Source organism: Oncorhynchus clarkii, chromosome 10 (assembly GCF_045791955.1).
Source record: "Oncorhynchus clarkii lewisi isolate Uvic-CL-2024 chromosome 10, UVic_Ocla_1.0, whole genome shotgun sequence".
Classification (NCBI taxonomy): domain Eukaryota; kingdom Metazoa; phylum Chordata; class Actinopteri; order Salmoniformes; family Salmonidae; genus Oncorhynchus; species Oncorhynchus clarkii.
Window position 1 is genome coordinate 34,921,817 of NC_092156.1, and position 20,422 is coordinate 34,942,238.

Here is a 20,422-nt window from a genome sequence, read left to right on the forward strand (position 1 = left end):
CTGTTCTATCCTGCCGGTGCAGCGTATATCCCGCTAGCTGAATATCCATGTCATCATTCAGCCACGATTCCGGGAAACATAGGATATTGGTAGGATACCTCGTCTAATTAATTGTCCAATGATTGCACGTTGGCGAGTAATATTGACGTAACGGCAGCTTTCCTACTCGCCTGACGAGGCATCCGGCTCTTCGTCCTCTGTACTTTCGTCTCTTCCTCTTGCGAATAACTGGGATGTCGGCCCTGCCGGGTGTTTGGAGAATATCATGTGAGTCTTGCTTGTTGTTAAAAATATCTTAGTCTAATCCGAGGTGAGTGATCGCTGTCCTGATATCCAGAAGCTCTTTGTCTAATCCGAGGTGAGTGATCACTGTCCTGATATCCAGAAGCTCTTTGTCTAATCCGAGGTGAGTGATCCCTGTCCTGATATCCAGAAGCTCTTTGTCTAATCCGAGGTGAGTGATCGCTGTCCTGATATCCAGAAGCTCTTTGTCTAATCCGAGGTGAGTGATCGCTGTCCTGATATCCAGAAGCTCTTTGTCTAATCCGAGGTGAGTGATCCCTGTCCTGATATCCAGAAGCTCTTTGTCTAATCCGAGGTGAGTGATCCCTGTCCTGATATCCAGAAGCTCTTTGTCTAATCCGAGGTGAGTGATCGCTGTCCTGATATCCAGAAGCTCTTTGTCTAATCCGAGGTGAGTGATCCCTGTCCTGATATCCAGACGCTCTTTGTCTAATCCGAGGTGAGTGATCGCTGTCCTGATATCCAGAAGCTCTTTTCTGCCATAAGATACGGTTGCAGAAACATTATGTACAAAATAAGTTACAAGTAACGATGAAAAAAACACATAATAGTAAAATTGGTTGGGCTCCTGTAAAACTGCTGCCATTTCTTCCGGTGCCATTTTTCAACTCCCGAGATTGGGCTGGCAATACTAAAGTGCCTATTAGAACATCCAATAGTCAAAGGTATATGAAATACAAATGGTAGAGAAAGAAATAGTCGACGTGTCATAATTCCTATAATAACTACAACCTAAAACTTCTTAACTGGGAATATTGAAGAACTGGAACCGCCAGCTTTCATATGTTCTGAGCAAGGAATTTAAACGTTAGCTTTTTTACATGGCACACATTGCACTTTTACTTTCTTCTCCAACACTGTTTTTGCATTATTTAAACCAAATTGAGCGTGTTTCATTATTTATTTGAGACAAATATATTTTATTTATGTATTATATTAAGTTAAAATAAGTTTTAATTCAGTATTGTTGTAATTGTCATTATTACATATATATTTCAAACAACTTTTTCAGATGTAACTTAGATTCATTGTGAGAAAGCTGCTGTGGAAATTCTTACACAGGGACATTCTAAGTCAATCTTAAATTAATAATTGTCAGCACGCTGGAGAGGTTCCAACAAACGTAATGCACCATTGAATGGGGCAGTCCTATTCCCTTATCTGCAGTATACGTCAAATTTGCATGATTTAGCTTATTCATCGTTCATAATTGGTTAACGTTTGCTTCATTCTTGTGACCGACCAATACCTCACGAGGCTTCTTCTCTCTATGTTGAGACCTTGAAACTGATAGCTTTTGTTCTCAAAACAAGGTCTGGGCTTACTGCCAAATTGCAGATACTGATAAGTGAGGATTTGTTCAATCAGTTGCTTACATGAACACAGAAGTTGGTACAATTTGTCACTTCTCAATGTCATCATCGACGATCTATGTCAAGCATCATCAATAGACGAGGCTATCGTAATATTGCCCAACCTTAATTGGGTCATACACTCACAACCTTTCATTGACCGTTGTTTTGTTACAATGTTTTTGTTACAAAGCTGGAGTAAGATCCGGTCAAGCATGGATGGGTGCCAGAGATCTGAGTAGTAAATGTTGTTTGTTTTTCAAATGGCATCCCTTTCAGGCTTGGGAAGGCACGCAAGTTGTACTTCTTCCCAATGGATTGATAAGCACCAATTTGAGGTTAATAAGATGGATTGGTATGCTCTTGCATTTGAATGCTCACAAAAAAGCACGGTACACTTTCAGCCTTGTCTTCTTGTAACTTGCATTTAGGAACAACATGTATCTTATCAAAGTTGTTTTGCGGAACCCTGACAAAGCATAAACTAAGTAGTTGTGGAATGTTAAGTCTGTGAATGGGTGAAGTGAACAGGGTGGGGGATAATGGGCTTGTCTGGCCACATGAACACTGACCAACAGTAACCGATATCAAAGCCCCAGGCTTTGGGAAAGACTGGTCAGAGGTTAGGTTGAAAACCTGTGAAGATCTCTCCAGGACATTGACCATTTAACCTTTTTTAGAACATGGTTTAAGAAGTAATTGTGCGTCACTGATCCATCTCATTGTTATGCTTGAAGCTTGTACTATTGTTTTTCTAATATTGTTATTCCTCTCTGGCAGGTATCTTTCCCCTGTGCGGCCCAGTAGCCGTACCCTGCCGGCCCCTGAATATACAGCCCCACCCTCCTCTCAGCCCTCTGCCCCGGCGCCCCATCAGACCCCTAGGCACCCAAAGTCCAACTCTCTCAGCCTCTTCTACAAAAAATGTAAGATTTCACTAGCTGGTAGTTGGTCTACAGTCTTCGGTGGGGTGTTGTTTGTGTATGACTGGTTGTCTGTCTTTGTAACCCGGTTTCTAACTCGTTCTGTGTTCTTCCTGTAGTGTACCGGCTGGCCTACATGAGGCTGAAGATGCTTTACACACAACTTTTGACCTCTCACCCTGAGCTGGAGCCAATCATGTGGACTCTGTTCCAGCACACACTGCAGAATGAGTATGAACTGATGAGAGACCGCCACCTGGACCAGGTACTGTGCTGTGTTCACACACGTACTCTGATGCAATTTGTGCGATCAAAACACTCTATACATGATCATGTACAACTTTGACACCTGTGGCTTTTTATCCCCAAACAGTTGATGATGTCGGCCATGTATGCCATATGCAAGGTGAAGAACGTGGACTTGCGTTTCAAGACCATCGTCACTGCTTACAAGAACATGCCCAACACCAACCAAGAGGTGAGTACACAGGGGTATGAACTATCTACTCCTGCTGTGGAGCTGTAGTGTAGACATGAGGGACTGAAAAGGACTTGCTCCATATGGCTAGTGTGGCAGGCTTTATTAAGTCAGATGAGAGGAAGGATTACCACAGATGCAGAACATCTCATCTCCCCGTCTTTCTTGCAGACATTTAAGCACGTGTTAATCCGGGAGGGCCAGTATGACTCCATCATTGTCTTCTACAACCTGGTGTTCATGCAGAAACTGAAGACCAACATCCTGCAGTACGCCTCTCCCAGGGTGAGACGGACAGTTAGCGTTCCCATGTGGCACCGCAACATACTTCACATGGTCCTGATCTCTCACACGCAGGTTCAAAATGCTTGCCTTCTTAATGTTCTAGTATTCTCTACTGACACACGGTCCTACGGTCTCTCTCCCCCAGCCCCCCACACTGTCTCCCATCCCACACATCCCCCGCAGCCCCTACAAGTTCCCCAACTCCCCCCTCAGAGTGCCTGGCAGCAACAACGTCTATATCTCTCCCATGAAGAGCCCAACACGCATGTCTCCAGTCATGACCCCACGTACCAGGTCAGTACCCTCCCACCCATGAACCAGGCTGACACCTTGTTTTGTATGCGCTTAGTGATGAACCGATTTTATAGCTGAGGCACATTTCATTATCTTGATGTTTCAGTTCCAAACTGGCAAAGATGTTAGCAAATTTTGTGAATTTCTCTCCTATTTTGTTATGGTAATGTCTGGTAATTTTTTTTGCGTTATTAACTAGTAAATGTAAAAATAAAATAAAAAATCTCTATGAATCATAATTTTTTAAAATTTCCCCCGTGTTTTGTTCTCCACAGAATCCTGGTATCGATCGGTGAATCGTTTGGAGTAAGTGATCATTTTCATCAACATAGTGGAAAATATTCTTTCCTGAAATGGGCATTGTGTCCAGTGCACTAAAATGATGTTCTGTCTTGTTTCCTCTGCAGACCTCTGATAAGTTCCAGAAGATCAATGCGATGGTGAACAGCAGTGATAGGTCCTTGAAGAGGAGTTTGGATATGAGCTCCGCCCCCAAGCCCCTGAAGAGGTTGCGCTTTGATGTAGAAGGACAGGATGAATCTGATGAGAGGTAGGAGATAGCCATCTTTCATTTTGGTTATACTAGGCTGCAGAATGTTGTGTTCATGCAGAGGTGAGGCACGGTTGAAATAAGTTGCTGATCTCATCTTGCTCTCCTCACAGCAAACCTGGTGAAGAGTCGAGACTGATACAGAAACTTGCAGAGATAGGTACGTTTGTTTCTGGCTTTACCTGAATTCTGCTTTCATCATCCTTCGTTTCGTATATTATCAGTTCTACGTTTCTTTTACCATCCCTCAAACATTGTAATCCAATAGACTTTGCTTTTATCTACCTCAAGTGTTGTAGTCTGTCTTTCTGTTAACTGTCTGTTGTTCTGTATGTATGCCATGAAACTCAAGGTTGTCTCTGTTTTTCAGGCTCCACTCGGACCCGTATGCAGGAACAGAAAATGAAGGATGATGCAGAGTCCGAAAAGGACAAGCCTTGAATTTCACTGAAGGACTTACTGTCCAGCACTGTTTGAGTGTACAGGTGCCAGAGACTACTCCCTACCCCTGACATGCTAGACCCCCAACCATCCCTTGAAAAAAGGAATACATTTTTTTCTGTGCTTTTGTTTTTTTATATTTTAGTTTGGCCTGTTTTATATTTAAGCGATACTCTTTTGAGAGTAATTTGTGAATACAGAGGAGTCTTGTTTCTCTTTGTTGTTTAGTGTGGATTCTTTAACGGAGTGTTTAAAAAAATACATTTAAAAAAGATAAAGTGAGTATTACCATGTTTTATAGAGGGACACTAGTTTTAAAGGTATGTTATAAGAAATTGTTGTTTTGACTTGGTCTTCTGGAGTTTCATAAAGTCAGGGTGGTTGATGCAATATGTATTACATATCTCTTCCTGGTCTATTTTGAAGTAGGAACCTGACTTGAAATAACCTCAAGGATTCTGAACAGGCAGACCTGCGTAATGTTTTTTTACAGAAACAATCAACACACCTTACCTTCATTGACATCTGACATGTTTTAAATCTTGTGATGTGACTGTATAACCTGGAACTTAATTTGCTTTCGGGAGCATTAAAGATGTGACAGTCTTGTTATAGTATCATTAGCAACAATACCTTTTCATTAGATCAAATCCATAAACTTGTATTCATGTCTCTTCACATTGACTGTTGACTGGCTACATAGGAATGTTTGGTTTTTGTATTAAGGACATTCTTTACAGTTCAAAGGGACTCGGTAGCACTTTATTTTACAGAAAAGACCAAGTATTTACTCAAATGTTATATTGGAAGTTATCCCAAAGACACCAATAAATAACATTTTGGGTAAATATGAATTGTCAGTTGAGTTCTTTATAGTAGCAAACCCAGTAACATTTACTACGTAGGTATTTATACTGAACAAAAATATAAACGCAACATGCAACAATTTCAACGATATTACGGAGTTATAGTTCATATAAGGAAATCATACAATAAATGAATTAGGCCCTAGTCTATGGATTTCACATGACTGTGCAGGGGTGCAGCCATGGGTGCGCATAGGCCCACCCACTTGGGAGCCAGGTCCACACACTGGGGAGCCAGGCCCAGCCAATTAGAATTAGTTTTTTGCCACAAAAGGGCTTTATTACAGACAGAAATACTCCTTAGTTTCATCAGCTGTCTGGGTGGCTGGTCTCTCGACGATCCTGCAAGTGCAGCATTTTTACACATGGTCTGCGGTTGTGAGGCCGGTTGGACATACTGCCAAATTCTCTAAAACAGCATATGGTAGAGAAATTAATATTAAATTCTCTGGCAACAGCTCTGGTGGACATTCCTGCAGTCATCATGCCAATTGCAGACTCCCTCAAAACTTGAAATATCTGTGGCATTCTGTTGTGTGACACCTGCACATCTTAGTGCCCTTTTATTGTCCCCAGGACAAGGTGCATCTGTGTAATTAAGGATCATGCTGTTTAATCTTCTGCTTGATATATCACACCTGGATAAGGTGGAAGGCTTGTCTGGATAAGTCAAGTGGATGGCTTGCCTTCAAAGGAGAAATGCTCAATAACAGGGATGTAAACAAATGGTGCACATAATTTGAGAGAAATAAGCTTTTTGTGCGTATGGAACATTTCTGGGATCTTTAAATTCAGCTCAGGAAACATGGGAATAACACTTTACATATTGTGTTTTATATTTTTGTTCAGTGTATATATGAAATGTTTATACTTTGTACTGGCTCCAGTATGTCATAATACCAATTATGTTCATCGCATTCAGGAAAGTATTCAGACCCTTGACTTTTTCCACATTTTATGTTAGTCTTATTCTAAAATTGATTAAATACATTTTTTTCCTCATCAATCTACACATAATACCCCATAATGACAAAGCAAAACCAGATTTTTAGCAAATGTATAAAAAATTTAAAAAAATCCATATTTACATAAGTATTCAGACCCTTTGCTATGAGACTTGAAATCGACAACACAGCCGTAGATGGATATTAATGAAACGGTTGCTCTGCCTTCAGACAAACATCCTCCAATCACTCGCCACCCAGTACTTAAAAATAAAATAGAGTAACACTGTTGCAGGTGAGGAACAGCAGAAAGAACTTGGAGAATCTGTAGAACCTGCCCTGTTGATCGTGCTGTTAAGAAGGTAGAGCAGCGCTTTATTATGGACATACTTCTCCCCATCTTAGCTACTGTTGTATCAATATGTTTTGACCATGACCGATTTATAATGCTTCTACACCTGCATTACTTGCTGTTTGGGGTTTTAGGCTGGGTTTCTTTACAGCACTTTGATATATCAGCTGATGTAAGAAGGGCTATATAAATACATTTGATTTGACAGTCTAGTGTTACTCCAAGCAGTTTAGTCACCTCAACTTGCTCAATTTCCACATTATTCATTACAAGATTTAATTCAGGTTTAGTGAATGATTTTGTCCCAAATACAATGCTTTGGGACTCACAATCACGGCCTGAAATCGAACCAGGGTCTGTAGTGACACCTCTAGCACTGAGATGCAGTGCCTTAGACCGCTGCATCACTCGGGAGCCCCGTATATGTACAGTACGTACTGCAGCTATATCAATTACCTCGTACCCCTGCACATCAACTCGGCACTGATACTGTATATAGCCATGTTATTACCTCGTACCCCTGCACATCAACTCGGCACTGATACTCCCTGTATATAGCCATGTTATTACCTCGTACCCCTGCACATCAACTCGGCACTGATACTCCCTGTATATAGCCATGTTATTACCTCGTACCCCTGCACATCAACTCGGCACTGATACTGTATATAGCCATGTTATTACCTCGTACCCCTGTACATCAACTCTGCACTGATACTGTATATAGCCATGTTATTACCTCGTACCCCTGCACATCACCTCGGCACTGATACTCCCTGTATATAGCCATGTTATTACCTCGTACCCCTGCACATCAACTCGGCACTGATACTCCCTGTATATAGCCATGTTATTACCTCGTACCCCTGCACATCAACTCGGCACCCTTTACTGTATATAGCCATGTTATTACCTCGTACCCCTGCACATCACCTCGGCACTGATACTCCCTGTATATAGCCATGTTATTACCTCGTACCCCTGCACATCAACTCGGCACTGATACTGTATATAGCCATGTTATTACCTCGTACCCCTGCACATCAACTCGGCACTGATACTGTATATAGCCATGTTATTACCTCGTACCCCTGCACATCACCTCGGCACTGATACTGTATATAGCCATGTTATTGCTATTCGTTATTCACTGTGTATTTATTCCTCGTCACTATCTATTTTTTATTATTACCTTTAACTCTGCATTTTTTATTATTACCTTTAACTCTTTATTTTTTGGAACTATCCTTAAGTAAACATTTCACTGTTAGTCTACACCTGATGTTTACAAAGCATGTAACAAAGACAATTTTATTTGAATATTCTTTGTGGCAGGAAATAGGACCTCTGATACCTACAGTTTAGTAAGTATCATTCCAGGCTGTGTTCCTTCCTCCATCTTGAATCTGGCCTCTGTGTTTGTTTCCCAGCCAGGGTGATGGACACAATTTTCCCACCAGGAGCAACAATGAATCCCACAATCCATTGTTAGCTAATATGGGGTGGAGCGAGAGGGAGGCAGGATCTGAAGAGGAGAGCTTGGGTAAGTCGAGCCCAGCAGGCCAGGGGAATCCAAGGTGCTACTCTGGGCCCGGTTTCCCAAAAGCATCTTAAGGCTAAGTTCATCATTAGAACCATGTAGCTCTAACAATGAACTTAACCTTAAGATGCTTTTGGGAAACCGTCCCAGTCATTAGAATAGAATAAAACACTTCACAGTTACTGCAACCAATCCAAGGCAATTAATGTAGATGGACATCTTGGGGAGGTGCCGAACACTTTCCAGCAGAGAAGAGCTCTGTGGTGCCTCACCTCTGAGGATTACATAACCAGCTACTGTTCATCTGCCTGTGATTGGGTGAATGGCTTCTACGTTTAGTGAGCCCTTGGAGCAATAGGAAGGATAATATGGTCAACAGTTTCTAGGTGTCTATGGCAACTGGAAGTTATACTTTTCTCCCTGATTTAATGGCTAATGCAGTACTTGGTAGAAACCTAAGAGACTAGTTGCACTGACAATGACGACATACCTTGGTGGTGGTCACGGAACCAAAAAATTACTTGATATAAAAGCAGTCTCTCATTGGTGAATATTTAAAGCTATTCTAATGGGCCTTTGTCTTGATTGAATCTGAGCCCTTGTTTTGTGAAATCATCATGTCCGTTGTTAATGTCTAATTCATCAACCTAAGTGTATGACTACCAGCAGTCCAGTAACAACCACACTCACTCATTGTAAAGACACACCACATGTTCGTTCACTGGTGTACCTATTGGTAATCTACATGTAATAGCAGTCCTGAAATAGGATAGGTTGGTTAGTATGATGACAGGCAGCCTTGCTAAATGGTCTGTGGATGAGACGGCTCCTTCTCTCTGAGCTCTTGGAAAGTACACTCTTAGATTTGATTAAGTGGTTATTTTCCTCTCACTTTATCCCAGACAGACTCCTTAGAAGTCAAATTGTCACAGTGCATGATGAACTGGCGACTGATGATTAAAAACAATCATGCTCTCTATCCTTGCCACTTAGACTTAAGAATGACATTCAACACAATGTAATGTGCATGAAAATCATGCCAGGCCACCAGAACATGTGCAGGTGTAGTGCTACCTAGTGGCCATAAGGTTTGTCATGGTGCGTGCTTGACAAAGTGCATAATCATTTCTCAGAAAACAAGGAACTGGGGGACTGAAATGTGTTTGCAGAGGTATTGTGTTGTTTCTGTCTGTGTTTGGAGTATTGACATTTGATCTATTGTATGATTTCAGCACCTCTGAGAGACCTCCCTGATGTCAATAACAGAGCCAGTGAGTCATGGGGAGAAAGACATTCTATGAAGTGGGATTGGTTGAATCTGGTGAAGGACTTCTCTGTCAGTGTCAATAATGTTTTATTCTAAGTGTTTGCATGATATGAGGAATATGTTCCAAACCTTTACTTCTTTGTGGTTATTAGCTAGTAGCAACTTGTTTGTCTCAACAGCATTTGGGCCAGGCAGGCATATGTGAAGATGACTCTTCTTCCCATACAAAGATGATACATTCCAACCTCAAACTCACTCTGAAAGAAAAGGGGTATGCTTTGTCAATATATCCAATAGACTGAATAATTTATCACAATGTAGTTAACCATTTATTTTTGTATATGGGTTTTATCTGTGTATTCTTTATTTTTTTCTTCAATGATACAAAACGTACAAACAGCATACAGACACACAGAAACCTCGACTTCACACCCCCATCGCCCACATCACGGCCTCAAACTGCACCGTTTTGTTTCTTTCGCCCACGCACTTTCAACATTTAGATAAAGCATTTGACCTTTCCATTGTGTTAACGATGGAGGATTGACGATTCCTTAACTACACATAGATGTCATAAGGGCAATGTATTTCTGAGCTTCTTTTTCCAGCCTTTTCCACTCTGAAATGTCCAAATTGCATATTCCATCAAATTGCACTTCAGATCTGGTCAGAGTTTCTCTTGATTGGTTTGTTTCTTTTCAGTGTTATGATACATTAAATCTGTTTGTGGCAATAATAATGACAAAAAAAAAACAAACAAAAAAAGACAAGACAATAGAATAGAATCAGAGTATGTGAGCGGAGCGTGCCCTTTTGACTGGAGCGCAGAGCGAGATTCCCAAAGGCTGGAACGTTGGCCTTCTCGCCCGCTCCAATTTCGCTCAAGTAGCGCTCACTTCAAGGACATGGCTGGCGTAGCATGCATTTGTAGTTTACTTGTGTGCTGCTATAGCTCACTAAATATTTTCATAAAGAAACTGATAAAACACACAGGTGCAAAATCAAGGTGACTTACAAAGATGATGACCAAGAGCAAGAGAGGGATTGTGGTGATGTAGTGTCCACAACTAAATAATCATTGTGGAAACTGAAAACATATCCTGAAAGCACGATGGTGTACTTATTAAGTGCACATGCTAAAAGAAAGGAACTAAGTATGTCATTGTAGCAAAGTATTTCTAAACTAAAAGTTCTGTTACATATATCTAGCTCTATACACACACTAGGCCATAATTGATTTTGGCCCAATAAGCCTGGCATATTCCAACATTCAAGGAGCGTTCTGTTTTGATTGGGTTACTTTGCCTAAAAACCTTTAGGCCTACCGATAGAAAAAGAAATATACAACTCTGCATCACTACCCAGTCTGGCAAGAGTGGCCAAAGGGGTGTTTAGCATCCCCAGTGGCTCTGCAAGTGCAGAGAGGATATTCTCTGCTGCTGGCCTGCTCTCCACGCATCATCACATGAGCCTGAAGCCACAAACTGATGTTTCTAAAAATAAATTCAAAGGCACTGTAGACTGAGCCTAATAATGTTTTCATTTAATTCTAAGTCACAGCCTAAAAGCACAATTTATAGACTAATGATTGAATACAACTAAACGTTGTTTAAATGCTGAGCGCTTTGTCCCTACCAGCCTAGTGTGTTGCACTCGCAAATGCTGCACAATGCATTTCTGTGTAGGCTATAGCCTTGAAATAATTGAAATATTATAGCCTAAATAACATGTTTTTGTTCCTTCTTAGGCTCCTGACCTGTTGAGCGTTTATATGCTGTTTAATATGACATGTAGCCTATTTGAAAAGATGTGCGCTTCTTACATTCACCTTTTCATGTTTATTATAATACTTTTCATTTGGTTTCAATACTTCAAAAGCAAATGGGAGGTCCAGGTAGTAAAAAAAATAGATGATTGTTGGTTAAATGGTGATTTTAATGACTGGAGAGAATTTGGAGCGGCATTTCCCCCCCTGTGAGTGCGGAGAGGTTTTTAGCGGAGTGGTTGGAAAGGACGTGGAGCACCGCTCCATAAGCGACGAGCAGGATTTCCGTCTGCTCAACTCCGCTCACATACTTTGAATAGAATATATTGAAAAAATATATTTAAATTATAGACTTTCAAATTAGGAAAAACCTAGAATGAACTACCATTACTGAATAAATAAAATGGCAGCAGTACATGCAAGCTCGCTAGACTAGTTCCTAAAAGACCTACATGGAATGTGCTTTTTTGTTGCTTCCAGGAAAATCTTTGCATTGTTTGTCAGACTGAGGAGCACAGGTTAAGGCGGCGTACACAGCAAAGCAAGAATCTTCAGCAGGGTAACAACTCCTTTTGAAATAAGTGGACAAACGGACAGAGGGACCATTCAATGGTTGGTTCTCATAGTATGGTGTCCCATTGAATGGCCCTAGAGGGCTGACTAGTCTGTCCCAAAGTACCTCTGGCCAAAGTGTGTGGGAGCCACAGGGTGCACCTCGGTGGTCAATATGGTGATTTCTGGGAACTCTTGAATGATGGATTTGGCACCTGGTGAGATGACACAACCATTAGACTTGCAGTGCTTTCAATAAAACTGAATGGAAAACAGGCTGTAGTATGAAGTAGTATGAACATTACAGAATCTACTTCGATATTAAGCAAGGGACTGTAGGTGAGGCGTACCGTGAGGGGTGGAGAAGAGACTCAGGAGAATAATATGTTTGGGCTGAAGACCATGTTCAGTCAGAACTCTCACAGCCTCAATCACTGTGTTACCTGTACCTGAAGGCAGAATATATGTATAGATAGCATAAACACAGGACAGATATCAGTGACTTGACAAAACAGGCAACATTATAGAAGTATTGAAGAAAAGTCTGCCCTTATTAGCCCTGTGATCATTACTATGACTCATCTGCTGCTACTTTCTATAAAAGAACAAAATGTAATTTTGATTTCTCAAGGCAGTTTTTCATCCTTTCAGAGAGGGATGTTAGTTAGAGGCCAAAAAGATGAACATTACTTCTCTCGGTGGCTTCATTTGTCCTATTTATCATTTTCATGGCCTTGCAGTGAGCTCTTTATGGTTTACCCCAAGCAGATAAACTTGTAATTATTTTCTTGGGGTAAATTATGATGAAAAATATGCAGCATGCTAACTACTAAGGTCATTATCAGAGCCGAATAAAAGACACCTTCCCACAATTATCTTAGAGGATGCCTATGATTACACTATTGTCTTGCTAACGGGAGCAATTAAGTCTTAATTTCTGGTTCATTAAAAAGAGACATTTCTTCAGGCACAGGGCAGGGCAACACTTCACCTGAACTCTTTGTCCTCAAGAGGAGTTAGTACTGTATTGAGATTGTCTATTAGTGCTTTTCCACGGCAGGGTTTTACAACATACTTGGCCTAAAGACATGTAAAGACATTAGTTGTTTACATGCGTGTAATCCCCCTGGACTATGATTAAGGATGGGGAATGTGAGTACTACTCTCGCCATACTTACTGAGAATATGGGGTACACAAGTACCATATATCCATACTCACTGAGAATGGGGTACATGAGGAGGACTTTCCTCCTGCTGATGTCTGGGGGGAACTTTGCATAGTAGACTTTGGCCTTCTGGGTGTCCTCGTCACTCTGGATTAGGATCTTACCGATACGGATGGACCGGCAGCAGTCTCTGAGGCCCTGCTCCATGGCCTCGCCTACACACACAGCAATTAATAGATGTTGCATTAAACTCAATTCATTCAAGGGAAACCTCATACAAGATGTAGTAATGGTGAGCAAGTCAAACAGTCAAACTGATAGGTCAAACAGTTGAGTGGATAGCACTAGGTATGTCAGGTATAGGCAAGTCCACCAGCCAGGGATTCTATTCAGAGACCAATTCAGATTAATCTTCCTTTAATATCCTATATGATCAGTGCCTTACCACTTCTCATAATGCTGACACCGCAGTTGCCTTTTTCAAACTTGACACCATCATATTTATGTCCTGAAGAAGAGGGGGAAGGGGAGAGCAATTGAAATAGACAGTTCTGTTCTTGGTGAGAAATGTAACAGTAATCCTGTAATACATAGTATTCGCCCAATTTCTATCATTTCTGACAAATTTCATCTAATAGGTCTAACCTGTAGGAGTGGTCACTGTACACTCGCTGTATGGCAGCTGATTGAGTCCCTCTTCAACCACTAGTCTGATCTGTGGACAAACCGAGTGGGTCAAAACAATACAGTGTGCATTATACAAATGAGTCATTCAATTAAAAACATAATATATTAGTATTTAACCTAGAGTAAAAACAACAGTGTCAATTGAACCAAGACCGTTTCTTACCAATCTATCAGCACAAAATACAAAATCTCCCCTGCTAGTAGACCTGTAAAAGAACAAGAATAACATGTATGCTTACAGTAAGGGTTACATAAGAGGAAATCAATGCATGATCCACTTTCACCCCCCAAAAATTTAGGCCTATTCGTGGTATCACCTTACAACAGAAACTCAAATTGTGATTAGTGTACTCATTCAATGTTCTGTTATCACTATCGTCTATTGTTGTCAGTAGGTCTAACATGATTTGAAATTAAACCTCATGCTAGACAAGGAAGTTCTGGCCACGTTTACGCTAATGGGGCAGACTATAATGACATTTTGCCTAGGTCTTCATAGAAATAACCAGGTGTATTTACAGTTCTGGGTAACAAAGATCCCAGATAACGCTACCGTAACCATATAAGTGCAGTGTAATATGACAGTTATAAATAGTAACATGGCGTCGATTGGCCATTCACTTGGTTTACAATGCACCATTCAATTCCACATCATTAGACAGTTATCTGGTGCATGATAATACAGGTCCATTATCTGTCAGATAATGTGGTTGCTATCTTTGACAAAATATGATGACTCACTTGTCTCTAATGATGGTCTGTAATTCTCGTATTTGGTCATTCAAAGGAAGCAGTTTTAATTGCGATCCGATCTGCCTCTGTAGTTCACTGTTGAATACATTTTCACAAGTTTCGGCTACTTCTGCATCTCTATTGGACTCTGTCAGAACGCTGTTTCCGCAGCTAGCAAACCGAACCTGCTTGGTGCTGCTCATTGCCGCGTGTTCTTGTCTGTCATTGTTGTTCAGCTGCTGATTTTGACAAGGCATTTTGATTTCCGTAGCAATTCCGCTCTCAAAATACGTTTCCATAGAATTAAGAAAACGCTAAATAGTTGAGCAGTTTAGGCTCTCTGCGGTTTTGCTATTCATATAGCTAAATGTCTTGTTGGGCATTTTTGTCTTCTCTGATTCTGGGTCGTGGCCATTGGGTGGCCGCAGCAAAAAGAGGAAGAGGCGAAACGAGAGGGTTCACTCTCGCCTAAATCTGTTCAATAGAAGCGTTTCCCTTAGCGTTTCTATATGCTTATTTTGGACCATGTCGCCTGCCTTCCCGCTTTTGGGACAACGACTCATTGTTAGGGCGGAGACGAGTATCTCGTCATTATAAATACATCTATGTTAGTATAAACCTACAGGAACATAAACTTTGTAACAGGAAGTGACGTCACACCTGATTCTCGCCTCATAATGGCCAGAATGATGTAGGTCTAGTACCGCTTGAGAGCTCATTGATCGACACTAGTTAACACAGCCACAGAGTCATATATTGCATGAATGAGTTCTTATGTCAAAGTTTGACTGTGTTATCTAGTAGAAACCGGGAGCATTCTGTCAGCGCTTGAGAATATTTTTAATGCCTAGGCATTGATGGACAGTTAAGTGCCATTCTTTAAACATTTATCACCATTCACAAACCCCTAACAGAGCTCCCCAGCTTGTAGTCCTAAAAAACGAAAATTATTTACCTATGGTTCGTTCAGTCATTCCTATGGGTTTTGTCTAGAAGGGTACAGCTTTTGTCAAAATTGGCTTTTCGTAGCAGGTTAGGGGAATTAACGTGGCAGGTTAGGATAATTAAGCTAAGGTTAGAAAAAGGGTTGGGCTTAGCTAAAATGCACAAAAAAAAACAAAAAAAAACAAGTCCATTTGAAAAGCTGTATCCCATGACTGTTCCTAGGGGGGAAAGAATGGGGTTTGGGATAAACACTGAAAATAAGGTTTTAGGTTTACACAGTTTAGGAGATTTTACAAGTTTTGTTCTATGAGATGATATCAGTCCATTAACCTGACCTTTATGAATTATGAAGCCTTTGTACTTGTTTTGATTACATAAATGCTTTAACATTCACAACAAGTGATGTTAGCTGATGAAGATTATATCATATAACAAAACATAAATCTTCTAAGCCTGTGTTTACTAACCACATACCTTATTTTCGGTGTTTATCCAAGAACCCTACAAAAAAATGGTTAACCATGGTTGTGTGAGCTATATGGATCACTCCAATATATTAGTATCACTCCGCAGCCGAGGGATACATCCGAGATGAGGATTTGCAAATTTACTCCCGTGTCCACAGCTGGGGTCCGCCCCTATATATAGACCTCATGGCTGCGACACACATTCTCTACATCAAACCAACCACAGAGGGAGGGCCTTCAGGAAGAATGAAGGGTTGGGGCGGAGAGATATACTCCTCCCACCGGGGTCCATCCAGTAGCACTCAGAACTTACCGAAAGAGCATGGAGCTCACCCACACTCTTCATGGAAGCAATCACTACCAAGAAAGCCACCTTAGGGGTTTCAGGGAGGCAGACTCCAACGGTTCAAAAGGCGGCTTTGCCAAAGCTGCCAAGACCACATCCAGATCCCAACTCGCCATTGAGTGGATCCTAGCTGGACGCAGGCGACGAACCCCTTCATAAACCTGGAGACCAAGGGATGGTGCCCCACTGGCCTGTCCATCCACCCCACATGGCAGGCAGATATAGCGGCCAAATACCCTCTGTGTTGAGGCCCTCATCCATGCGAGACTGCAGATATTGGAGGGCATACTGTACACCGCATGACTCGGGCACAACCTCAATACTAGTGCACCAAGAGCAGAACCGCCGCCAGCGCAACTGGTATGCCACGGTTGTAGCCGGTGCCCCTGCGATCTGCATGGTGTACATTACACCCTCCTGTAGTCCTAACATGGACCATTGATGCCGTTCAGCGGCCAAGCCCACAGACTGAGGCAGTACGGTCTCGGATGCCACAGAGTTCCCCCGGCCTGAGACAGCAAGGTGTCCCAGACAACCGGGACAGGAGAAGGCTGAACCAGGGTCGTCTGGGCCAGTATGGGGCCATCAGCAGCAGACAATGCTCCGTCATCCTGGTACTGACAAACACAGCCTGGATCAGGAGAAAAGGGTGGAATGCGTAAGCTCCAGCTATGGCCAATCGTGGGCCAGCACATCCAAGCCCAGAGGCCCTGGTGGCTCCGACATGGAGTACCACAGGGGGCAGTGTGCATTGTCCAGGGAGGCAAACAGGTCCACCTGCACCCTCCCAAACTTGTCCCACAGGTGCTGCACCACCTGGGGATGTAGGCTCCAGTCCCAAGGTGGCAGGCCCTCCATGGAGAGAATATCCGCTGCCACATTCAGGATGTCAGGTACGTGCGCTGCGCGTAGAGACACTAGATGGCCCTGAGCCCAGAGAAGGAGCTCCCGTGCCATAAGATGGTGGAACCTCAGTCCACCCTGATGGTTGATGTAAGGCACCACTGTTGCATTGTCCATTCTCACCAGGACATGTCTTCCCTTCAGATGTGGAGGAAAAGACTGCAGGGCCAGCAGTACAGCTCGGAGCTGTAGTGTATTTAATGTGCCTGCCACTCCAAGAGAGTAGCCAACTGTTAGGAATTTTATGAATAATGACTAAACAATATCTACATTTTAAATAGAACTATAACTAATGAAACTTACTGTGTTTTATTATATCTGATTAACAATATTAATTCATAAGGGAGGGATTGTGGAGCATGAAACAGGGGGTAATTAAATTAAATAAATACCATCCCAGCCAGGTTGGAGAGGACTGGAATTGTGGGTTTTTAAGTAAGCAAAAAGGGTTGTTAACCTATGTTTGAACCGACTCAACTTAGCTCTGGGATGTTTAGATAAGGCAGTGTGTGTTTTCTTAGGTTTTCCATTAGCTGGAACTGTCTGCTGAATGGTGATGGTTGAATACTTTAGAAGTTTAATCTTTAATTAACTGTGTGCCTGGAGTAAGAGAGCAAGGGGGTGGGAATAAACTTTTCAACTATGTTGTGTCCTGGTTGATAGGAGGAAGGACAATTTATAACCTATGATGTCATATTTTGTATATAAACTGTTGTTCGTGGTTTCATGGCAGCACGCTCCGAGAATAAATACTATTATCTAATTTTGATAAGACTCTGTCTATTTTATGCAAATAAGAATCTTACAAATTCTCATAAAATGGACTAAGTGAATTCAATTAATAAAAACATATTGGAATTATGAAATTACATTAACACCAACAGCCGCTGGCCGACCTGCCCTTGGACACATCTCCCCAGCCGATCTGGGAGGCGTCTGTGCTGACCAGCTCACCGCGGCACGTCCTCAGCATCTCCCCCCACCTGAGAGAAAGGAGCGATAATGCCACCTCAACAATGCCCTGAGGTACTGTGCGGTCACCCGCAGCTGGCGATGACGGTGGCGCTTCGGGTGCAGCCGGTGGGAGTTGAACCACCGTTAGAGGCCGGATATGGAGCAGGCCCAGGGGAATCAGCAATGAGGCCGCCGTCAGCAACCTCAACAGGCGTTGGCAGGTCAGGGCAGATACCACCCGCCCCTGCCGAAAGTGGTCGAGGCAAGATAAGACCGCCTGGAACCTTCTGGTGGGCAGGCATGCTCTCATGAGGACTGAGTCCAGTTCCATGTCGATGGCCACCCTCTGGGTGGGCGTCAGACGACTCTTCTTGTAGTTTACAGTAATGCCCAGCCCGCCAATGTGGGTCAGGGGCATCTCTGTCTGACAGGATCTAGGTCCTTGTCGGGGCACAAATCAGCCAATCATCCAGGTAATTGAGAATCAACCATCCTCGGTAGGTGAGATTTGCCAGGAGAGCATCCATGCACTTTTTGAAAGTAGAACAAGCCAGTCGACAAGTTGTGTAAAGTAAATTACAGTTTGTGGCAGCAAGAGCCACCATACTAATGGATGCACACAGAGTCATAGTGTAACGCTAACAAAACACAAGTACGACAAACCACGGGCAGAAGATACAGAAAAAACGCGCACTGTGAGTTGAGCACTCAAGAGGAGGGGCTGGCCATGTGGCCAGCTGCTCCAGGCTGCAAACAGTCGGGGAGTATACTTCCACACAGGAGATTACACTTACCAATGACTTACCAAGCGAACTTCAGAAAGTTTGTACCTCAAACCATACGGACGTCCACCGAGAAAATGAAAGAGAACGTGTGTCGTGGCCATGGGGTCTATATATAGGGGCGGACCCCAGCCGTGACACAGGTGTACATGGGAGTAAATCTGTAAATCCTCACCTCAAATGTATCCATCCGCCGCGGAGTGATATCAATATATTGGAGTGATCCAATATAGTGAAACATAACATGAATTTCCCCAGAGTTGATGCCTTCAAAAAGACGCCTTCACTATTGCTCTCTATATGCTATTTTCACATGCCCCATAAATCACAAATTCAAACCAATCTTCGGGTAATTAATATTTCCAGAAATTAAAACTAAATACCAGAATATGTTTGAATATGCCAACTTGTCTTGTCAATAAATGCTTTAGAAAGAACCCATTACATTAGAAGTTTATCGACAAAAATGCTTCCTATTGAAACAACTCCGTATTTTTTAACATGGTTCCAGTAATGAAAATAAAATTATCTTTCAAGTAGATCACCTGATCTAGTTAAACAAATATCTAACCTCTTGAGGAAAATAGACTCATCACTCATTGCCCTTTGGAAAACGTCAGAAGGTGTTGGTTCTTCTTTCGGGAGTGCTTTCGAAAATTAGTTTAGTTTTAGATTAGATATATTAACGCCATGTTGCAGTCTTAGGGTGCCATATTGCCTGGATTAGAGGAATTTGCACATGCATCTGAGACCGCAGTCATCCCAGTGGCAGCTGGCATTAGACAATAGGCAGCAGAGTAAATAGTCATGTTGGTATCCCTCTCTCTGCCTGCCTGACTGCGTCTCTACTGACAGACAAGTACCCCCGATCATCTGGAACCTGAGCTGCTGTTGTGTAGCACCACTTTACGCCACTAATTACGTTTTCAGAAAGGATACTAGTACTGGTACTCTCTTCACAACTGATGAGTTGTCGGTTTGAAGGTTGTGGACATTCTCATATTTTCACCTGAAAGCTGTCTTTGTGTGTGTGTGTGTGTGTGTGTGTGTGTGTGTGTGTGTGTGTGTGTGTGTGTGTGTGTTGAAACATCTGATTTGGACTAGTGCCACATGAGAAGAAGACTGCAGGAACAACCTAGGTTGTGTCCTTCAGAGTTGAGCTTGCCAAATGATCAGTGAGGGGAAGGAAGGTTACTCTTGTGGTTTGGCTAATTGGTAAATGCTAATCTAATGCAAGGCCATTGATACTGATTGAGGGCAATGAGAGGGCAAACAGTTCCCTGTCACATACCACAAACTATACTCTAACTACCATTCATGTTTTTTTTATGAATTAAAATTAATGTTTTTTTTTTACAGTTTTGTGTAAGATGTCTGCTCATGGAACAGTTGTTTGTATGTCCTTTTCAAGCAGGTATTAGAGCTGTTGATGGCATCATCAGGGGTGATTGGCATAGTTTGTAACAGCAGTGTGGAAGTTATATTGCTTTTCAAAGCACTCTGGTGATGTAAGAATTATATTCCTGAC

At 42.2% G+C, this 20,422-nt stretch overlaps 2 protein-coding genes across 4 annotated transcripts in view; one reads left to right on the forward strand and one right to left on the reverse strand.

Moving 5' to 3' along the window:
• The window catches only part of LOC139418337 (retinoblastoma 1), a 43,625-nt gene extending 38,149 nt beyond the window's left edge, over positions 1–5,476 (forward strand). The window contains exons 19-27 of the mRNA XM_071167710.1: positions 2,436–2,581; positions 2,698–2,843; positions 2,952–3,056; positions 3,228–3,341; positions 3,487–3,635; positions 3,911–3,941; positions 4,043–4,185; positions 4,299–4,345; positions 4,556–5,476. Coding sequence (XP_071023811.1) covers positions 2,436–2,581; positions 2,698–2,843; positions 2,952–3,056; positions 3,228–3,341; positions 3,487–3,635; positions 3,911–3,941; positions 4,043–4,185; positions 4,299–4,345; positions 4,556–4,626 — 952 coding nt within the window. The 3' untranslated portion in view covers positions 4,627–5,476. The remainder of the gene's footprint in view (positions 1–2,435; positions 2,582–2,697; positions 2,844–2,951; positions 3,057–3,227; positions 3,342–3,486; positions 3,636–3,910; positions 3,942–4,042; positions 4,186–4,298; positions 4,346–4,555) is intronic.
• A 2,414-nt stretch (positions 5,477–7,890) lies between these two features.
• LOC139418339 (uracil phosphoribosyltransferase (FUR1) homolog (S. cerevisiae)) lies at positions 7,891–15,166 on the reverse strand. Of its 3 annotated transcripts, XM_071167713.1 has the most exons (9): positions 14,507–14,942; positions 13,929–13,971; positions 13,724–13,793; positions 13,524–13,586; positions 13,132–13,293; positions 12,263–12,361; positions 12,040–12,127; positions 9,725–9,852; positions 7,891–8,313 (listed from the first exon to the last, which is right to left on the reverse strand). In XM_071167713.1, the coding sequence occupies exons 1-8, from the start codon at positions 14,794–14,796 to the stop codon at positions 9,768–9,770; spliced, it is 900 nt and encodes a 299-aa protein (XP_071023814.1). In that variant the 5' UTR covers positions 14,797–14,942; the 3' UTR covers positions 7,891–8,313; positions 9,725–9,767. The 3 variants fall into 3 exon arrangements, with proteins under 3 accessions (XP_071023814.1, XP_071023813.1, XP_071023815.1); XM_071167712.1 differs by lacking the exon at positions 7,891–8,313 and having other exon boundaries at positions 9,768–9,852; positions 14,507–14,970; XM_071167714.1 differs by lacking the exons at positions 7,891–8,313; positions 9,725–9,852 and having other exon boundaries at positions 9,924–12,127; positions 14,507–15,166.
• Between the last annotated feature and the right edge of the window lie 5,256 nt (positions 15,167–20,422).

Excerpts from the sequence above, each read along its gene's own strand:
- LOC139418339 (XM_071167713.1), bottom strand. The coding sequence starts at position 14,796 with ATGGAAACGTATTTTGAGAGCGGAATTGCTACGGAAATCAAAATGCCT. Across the intron at positions 13,972-14,506 it reads CAGACCATCATTAGAGACAA|GTCTACTAGCAGGGGAGATT; the intron begins GTGAGTCATCAT and ends GTTCTTTTACAG. Across the intron at positions 9,853-12,039 it reads CCCACACACTTTGGCCAGAG|AGTGAGTTTGAGGTTGGAAT; the intron begins GTACTTTGGGAC and ends CTTTTCTTTCAG.